The sequence below is a fragment of the Trichosporon asahii genome (genome assembly GCF_000293215.1).
Source record: "Trichosporon asahii var. asahii CBS 2479 unplaced genomic scaffold scaffold00009, whole genome shotgun sequence".
Taxonomy (NCBI): Eukaryota; Fungi; Basidiomycota; class Tremellomycetes; order Trichosporonales; family Trichosporonaceae; genus Trichosporon; species Trichosporon asahii.
The window spans coordinates 1,215,058-1,222,994 of record NW_014040915.1 but is presented as its reverse complement, the minus strand read 5'-3'; the positions used below and the strand labels follow the sequence as shown (position 1 = coordinate 1,222,994).

At 59.1% G+C, this 7,937-nt stretch overlaps 1 protein-coding gene across 1 annotated transcript; it reads left to right on the top strand.

The window, feature by feature from the left end:
* Window positions 1–3,663: 3,663 nt before the first annotated feature.
* A1Q1_07232 (uncharacterized protein) lies at window positions 3,664–7,368 on the top strand (the record flags this gene model as incomplete). Its single annotated transcript, XM_014327468.1, has 1 exon — window positions 3,664–7,368. One exon carries the CDS (start codon window positions 3,664–3,666, stop codon window positions 7,366–7,368), a length of 3,705 nt encoding a protein of 1,234 aa, XP_014182943.1.
* Between the last annotated feature and the right edge of the window lie 569 nt (window positions 7,369–7,937).

The following is a 7,937-nucleotide window of genomic DNA, read 5'->3' as shown; positions in this document are numbered from 1 at the left end:
CACCTGGAATATCAAAGTCGACCTGATCGTCGGTGTCGAAGAGGGAGATTGGACGACGAGTTCGCCGATTCTCGGCCTCCCGTGGCTTCAGCTCGGCGACCTGGTCGGCGTCCTGCTGATCTCCTCCCACTGCGAACTCATCATCATGCTGACTGTCATCAGAGAACAGGGCACTGGCTGCTGGCTTTTCCTCCTTTGGGGCGGGCGCACTTCTGGCTGCAGGCTTAGCTTCGTCAGCTCCGATGTCGAAAAGGTCGTCGTTGCCATCGTTGGACAGCAGAGAAGCCGCACTTCGAGGCTGACCCTGGGGCTCGGCCTCCGCATCTTGAGCCGAAGCGGACTTCTTAGGCGGTTCAGAGGTTGAGAGCTTTCCAGCATCGTCAGCCACCTCTGTTTGTTGGTGAATGTCCTGAGGCTGCTCAGAGGAAGGCTCGTCGCCCTGGATTGCGAATGCGTCCTCCCCGTCATCGTCCGCAAAGAGAGCAGCAGCAGATTTGGCGGGCGCCTCGTCCTTGGGCTTTACAGCCTCAACTGGTGTCGGCTTCGCCTCATCCTTCTGCTCCTTCTCCGTCGCTTTCGGGATATCCGAATCGGCTGGCTTGTCGGCAGCTAAGCCGGTGGCAGTCGAAGCGGCAGCGGCAGCCTGCTCTTCGTGCTTCGTCCCGATAGCATCAAGGGTAGCGTCAAGAGTGGCCGTGCTGTCGAAGGCTGCCTCCTCAACGTCATCATCGACTAGCGGAGGTGCCGGAACGCCTGGACCGATGGACGGAGGAGGAGTAGAAGATGTCGGGACGGCGGGTGGAGGGGCCTCGAAGATGTTGTCCTGCTTGTTGTCACTGATCAGGAACGCCATGTCCTCTGCATCGTCGACGAACAGGGAAGACGCCTGAGGAGGCATGGGCGCTGGTACTCCGAGCTGAGGCTGGTGACCAAGGCCTCCTTCCACATGGTCACCAAAGTTGGGCTGTTCCTCTTCGGGAGACACGCTTTGACTTTCGGGCTTCAAGACATTGCGTTCGGACCCAGCTGGCTTCGTCGTAGCTGGTGCACTCGCGGGTTCAGTAGGGACGCTGGCGGCCTCGGGAGCCGGTTCAGGAGCCTTCTCGCCGCTCTTGGGGGTGACCTCGGTCGCTGGTGCAGTTGGGGCGGTGACGTCGGGAGACTTAGAGTCGGCCACAGGTTGCACTTGCGCAACTGGGGCAGGTTGCTCGGTCGTCGTCGTCGTCGAGAGTGCAGGGGGTGCTGCAGGAAGCGTTGAGACAGACGCCTTCTTGTTCTTTTTCTTCTTCTTTTTGGACGACGATCCGCCCTGTGCAGGTGCAGGTGCCGGAGGTGGAACCTGCGCTTGGGCTGGTGCGGTCTGGGGCTGAGGCTTAGACCCATCTTTTGGGACAGGAACGCTGGGGTCTGGTGCGTGCTGGCCTTGCGCCGGGTTGTCGGCGGTCGGCGGTGCACTCATTGTCCCGTTGGCCGACGATGGGCGGGGGTGTGTTGTCGGGGTTGGAAGAGGGAGTGTGAGAGTTGGGGACAAGGAGTGGTGGTGTGATGACGGAGTGGATCGGTGAGTGTGCCCCTGGCTGTGTGGTGCTCTGGTTCGGCTGGTGGTGGTGGTGGATCAGTGGCTCATGGCTGAGCGCTAGTCGCCGAATGACAGGCCGGGGCTGGGTAAACCAGGACGCGGATGACACGTCCCTTAGAGCCAGCCAGCCAGGTGCAGGGGGAGACTTGGGCAAGTGATGCATCGGTGGAGGTACGGAGGGTCACGGGTGGTGGTGGAGGTGACGCATCACCGTGAGCTTAGCTTGTGCAGTGACGACGATCTGTGATTGGGGAAGGAACCGTCGTCTGCGTGCCTGGTGTCCTCTCACATGAGAGCCAACAAGAGACCACGAGCCATCCCCATCATCATTACTGCGGCATCACCTTGTAGCGCGCGATATTAGTGCAGGGTCTGCCGGCCACCCACTTGACCGGTCCCCCCATCGCTCTAATCAACCCCCCATCCCACCAGACTAATACCCATGGACGAGGTTATTACCTCTCTGCGCGCTCAGCGGGGCGGGGGTGCCACACCGCTTCTCACTCCGGCACGTCGGGATTTCACCCTGACCAGCCTGGGGCGTTCACGAAGCGCACATTAGCGTGCACCGTACTACGCACACCGTACGACCGGCGACCGCGTCTGAGCGACTCTCACCCAACCTACAGGGAAAGGGCCGGAGGCACGAGCTCATGTCCGTGTAATATAGCCCTATCAGATTTTGATCCCGTGCGCATTTCGTTGGCTGGGCCCTTGGCCGGGCTGGATGCTGCCGCCCAGTGCGCCACGCTGCTAAAGATGGCAATCGACTCCGTCGTGTTACTCATCAACACCCATTCGAGGTCAACAGAGTCGCATTCCCAGCGCTCTGCCCTCTTCTCTTCTCTCCCTCTCCACCACGCCTCGCCGCTCCATCAGGCAGTCGTCTCGCTCCGGATCACCAGGACTCGACATCCCATCGACCCAGGCTTGTTTCCGATCGATCTCGACTTCTTTTGCCGCGACCTGACACGAGTGGAGAACTTTTTGTTGGTTGCGTGTCACCATCGCACCGCGCAGCCATCCCTCTCCGGATTCGGGTTGAACTTTGTGTTGAGCCACTCGGTCACCGTGTGACTCGTGAGGACGAGGATGATGATCATGTTGACGCCGAGGAACCAGAGCACGACGTGCGTGCGGAAGTTGCGGTCCGCGTCTGCGCGCTTCGTCTCCTGCGAGCGCATCGCTGACGAGCGCAGGTGAACTGGTGAGCGTCGCCGACAGCCGACAGCAACTGACCGCAGGGGTATCTATGACCGCAAGTTTCCCCCGCAGAAAATCCCGCAGCAGCACCTCACACACATCAACTATGCTTTCGCCAACGTGAACAAGGACTCGGGCGAGGTCCATCTTAGCGACAAGTGGGCGGACGTCGAGGTGAGTTGGTCGTGCCGTGGACAGGTATAGTTTCTTGTGATCACTATCTCGAACGTGCTCTCGCGTCGCCTGATCTGAGTCTCGCTTTGGACCAGAGTTTTGACTGGACCGACCTTCGAATCGGACCGGACACTCTTGACCGGCTAACTCAGCACACGCGATCTGAAACGCGGATCGAGTTTTTGAGAACCCTCTCTGGTTGCGTGGTGTGTGTCTCGCGCACCACATCCTCCGCGCGGCGCATCCACGCCGTTGCATCTTCAAAAAGGGACCTACGACACTGTCGAACCCCCCCTCCAACAACCTGCATAGCACGTCTATTCGGGCTTGGTGACTAAGTGTCTCGGCTCACACGGCTTCTTTCAGAGTCATTAGCTGACCGCTTACCGCCACCGACTAGAGCGGTTGCATCCTCCTTGCCACCGCTAGAGAGTTGAGCATCGCGCTCCTCCGCCCTCCCACACCCCGTGCGACGCTTGCACACGCCCCTGTGCTATCGTGCGCACGACCTCTTACCCCCTATATAATCGACTTTCCTTTGAATCGACATCTTTCCCTCGGACCTCTCGTGAGACGCTTTCTGTACGGACACTTCCATCAGCACACCGTACATTCACCTCCCGTCTCTCGACCCGACCGGGGGCAGCCAACTGCTGCTGGCTGCTTGTCCTTTCGATCTTTGCTTCCAACACCAGCTGTCGGATACGATGAACCAGTTCCGAATGGATCATCACCAGCAGTCAATCCCCTTCGGGGTCGACGACAGCTATCGATGGAGCAGCTTGGCCAGGGCTCCCGCTCGACTGCCTAACCAGAACATCAACCGATGGGCCGGCGCACCCAACGCCAACGACTGCCAGCGCCCTTGGGGTCCGTCCTCCGCCATCGGTACGCATCGTTCTCATGCGGCCGACAAGCTATCTATCGGTTCTGGATTACGCCCTGGTTCAGATAGGATCGCGCAGCTTCCCAGCGTCACGTCCGGCAAGTCGCAGCGTCTCGCACCACCTCTCTCCGTCCGAGTCCTCTCCGCTACGCACTCTGCATCCTTGATGTCTAGCCCCTGCACTCCTGACGTCGTTGGCGAGAGCTTCACTCCCGGAGGTCTCTTCGATGACGCTGATGACGAGTGGGACGGTCTCCCTATCACCCCTGCCGAGCAGCAGGGTGACGCCATGGCGACGCCCGAATCTGATGAATGGCGCTCCGCTTCGTGCATCTGTAGCGACAAGTCTTCCTCCGGCACCACCTTTGCTGGCATGGCCACGCCTAGCGCAACGGCCTCTCTGGCGACCTCGACCTCTGAAGGCAACGCAATCGGGTGGCCCCTTCACCGCTCGGTCGTCGCGGGTCAAGCTAAACACGTGCTGTCCGGTGAGCCCACGCAGAAGCTCGACCTTGCATCAAGTAACGATTGCGCCGTCACCCCTGAGATCATTTTGGGTAACGTGGGTAGTCATGAGAAAGTGGAGGCTGATGAGAAGCTTCAGACCGACCTTTCCAGCGTCGTGCCTGCAATTTTCTGCCAGCCCACTACTGCTACCAGTGTCGACGCAGTTGAGGATTGCGACGCGATTGACGAGATCATAATTGTGTCCACTCCACCTATCGACCTGGAGGAGGATGCGGCCGAGATCTTGGAGGGCAAGCGAGTCGTCATTGCCAGAGCGCATGCATGCGCACACGACCTTTGCGATTGTGTCGGTGGTGGCAATTCTGCGTCACCCACCGAGATTTTTGGACGTGTTTCTCACCATGACGTCAACCTTTGCCACTCCACCGGCTGTGACCAACAATTCCATCTCGAGACCTGTGACGCAGTCACACATCGCCCGGGCGCCTGCAATATATCATCCGCAGCGTTCGACGATTTCCCTGCTGAATCCACCTTCCTCCCTGCCAACTTCTTCGAGGACGACGCCTCGGACACCGTGAACTCCGACTTGACTTCTCTAGTCAATGTTCAGAAGCCCGCCTTGAAGAACTTCGGTCTGGCCGGCACCAGTGTCGGCCCGGTCCTTTCGAGCAACACGAGAATGCACTTCTCTGCGCGCGAGGGCCTCCCTCCGTCCTCAGCTTGGCAGCTGGATTACTCGAGCGGATCTGCGGATCCCATTCCAGAGCTCGTCGACCTGTCCCCCGCTGCGGCCCAGCTGTTCAAGGTTCTTGACATCGCCACCGAACCCTCCGACGATGAGTCATCAGTCTGCGGAAAGGACACGCGATCTCTCCTCGCCTCCGATGCGGCCCCCCTGGCCTCACCTGTCTCGTGGTCGTCTCAGACTTCCGAGGATGGCCGTTGCCCGCCCTCCCTTTCCACGATCCACTCTTTCAAGTCGGAGGAGCTCGTGGAGAACGCGGTAAATCCTTCCAAGCAGCCAGCTACGTCCTCGATAGCCGTCACTGCTGTCGATGAGTCGCTCCTCTTCACCGACGCTTCCTTTGCCACTGGCTGTTCGGAACTGGCTGCTCCTCAGCCACGGCCCATCCCCAAGTACCTATCCTCTGTTACCGCTGGTAGCGACTTCCGCCACTTACTCGGCCACTGGCTTGCGTCGTACGTAATTGGCCGTCTTGCTCATCGCGAGGCGGTTGGTTCCGGCAACATTGCCTCCGAGTGGACTCGTCAAGCAGTCTACGCACGGGAAACGGAGCGCACTCAGCAAGTTCCCAGCTCAAACTCCGAGTACACATTCTACAGCCCCAGGCCGACCCCCCGAGCGGTCGACCGCACTTCAGGACGATTCGCTGACGACCCCTACGATGTGTTGAAGCGCCACGGCATTGTCACCGCGGCTCCGAACATGGCCTTCGTTCAGATCGTCACAGAGTTCATCGTTCGCCGCAGGATCCCAGCTGAAACCATCGTCGCAGCAGCGTGGTTTGTTGACAACCTGCCTGTGCATGACGTTGATGGAGACCTGGGATTCTCCCTCCGCGGAGCGCTGTGCGTCTCCAATGGTGAGCCGTTTGCAGTTGAGCGCCGCCTCGCCATGATCGCTCTTTATCTGGCAGACATGTCGATCTCCGATTTCAACTACAACCTCGCCAGCTGGTCCAACGCATTTGGTGTGCCCAAGGCAAACGCTGTCTGCATCGAGCGTGAGGCTCTGGCTAGCTTGGGTTACTCGGTGTCGATCCCCATCCAGTCCTGGCGTGATCACTGCAAGAACGTTTACTCTCTCTTCACGCGAGCGACTTTCTTGCCGGGTGTGTCTACATTGTCGCTGGGCACCATGCACACGATGGTTCAGACTGCCCGAGGTGTCGCTGAGGACGCCGCCGAGGATGTGGAAATCTTCCGTCGTCGTCAGAAGACCGATCTTGACAACGACGCGATCGCTTCCCTTCGTCGCTTTCAGTCACACATCGACGTCTCCAAGATGCCCATGCAGGCTCCCCTCCCCACGTGCAACTCTGTCTACCACACCCCTGATTCCGATCAGGAGAATGTTGCTCCGCCCCCTGCCCAGAATGATGAGGACGAGGAAGAGGAGGAATTCGCCCCCTACGATGGCGCACCTTCCTTCCCTGTTCCCAAGTTCCCCAAGCAAGTGGAGGCGCCGCCGCCTGGGTCTGCGCTCCCTACCCCGCCTTACGATGGAGCCGACAGCTTCCCGGAGCCTGTTTTCGAGCACAATGATGGGCAGGACCACTTCCACAAGGTCACCCTGCTCGCCGATCCTTCTCCCAAGGCTAAGGTTGCCGACTGGCTGCACCACGATCAAGACGACGATGAGGACGACAACTCGTACGAGGAATACGACGGTGCTGCGCCATTCCCGGACCCAGTGCCTCTCGAGCGTAAGGCGCCAAAGTACACAATGTCCATGCCCGTCGCCATCTCCTCTTTGTCTCGTTCTCCCGTCCCCAACCACCAGGCGCACGTTCCCAAACGTGCGCGCTACGCGTCCTCACCCCGGCATGTCCCTGTCGCGTCGTGGCCGTTGGACCCAAGTCTGCCCAGCCGGCCACCCACAACGCAGCAGCGCATGTCATACGCAACCCTCTCTCGTGGGTACTCGCCCTACTACCCTCAGGACCAGCAACTGCTCCGCAAGACTCTTTCTGCGCAACCTAAATTTTTTTCTTCCGAGGCTCCTCACCACCTCACTCGGGAGCAGCTGCGATCTCTGGCAGTGGAGCACCACCCACGCCCCGTTCGAGCGCCCTACATTAACGGCGTCGCGATCAACCACGGTCGCGTTGATGCCTTGGAGGCAGCGATCGAACACTCGACCAAGAACTTTGCTCATGGATACCCGACCGATCACGGTCTGGCCTCAGAGGCTCTTCTCCCCACTTTAATCACTGCTATAATCAATGCGGCTGCGGAGCTCGAGCCTTTGAAAGAGGCCCCGGAGCCGGTCGCCCGACCCTCGACGCTTGCGTCGATGACGACGGTGGCCTAATCCTCGGTCACACTTAATACCTCTTCTTTCCTCAACATTCACTTTTTTACTTTTCGTTCTCTTCTTTTTTATCAACACAATTCCCCGCTTTCCGTAAAGAAGCTCGTTTTGAGCTTGCGCCAGCGCGCCCAGTGCTCGTTACAGCGGAGCGCGACCGTGGTCTCTGTCATTTTCTCCTCATAGACGACAGCAGACCCGCATGCCAATACAGCATTGAAAACCCACCAAAAAAAGTTGATAATAACCCCAAACTGAGAAAGGTTCTGGTTTTTCTCGACCAAAAACAACTTAGCTCTTTTGCGAAAATCATCAAACTTGGGCGGTCCGCGCCCCGGTGTGCATCGGGAGTGCATGGCGCGGTCGTCACTTGCTATGCATAGTCGTGTGTAGCACCAGAAGTAGTAGCAGAACATTCAGCAATGGCCACTGAACAATCGATGTGGAGGTTAGCCTCCTCCACCTGAGTGTTGCCGTTCAAGCGCACACACCTTACCGAAGCACCGCCAAGACGCCCCCCTGTCTCATCCGGATCCGAGCGTGCCAACCGAGCATTGATCCCGACTGATAGC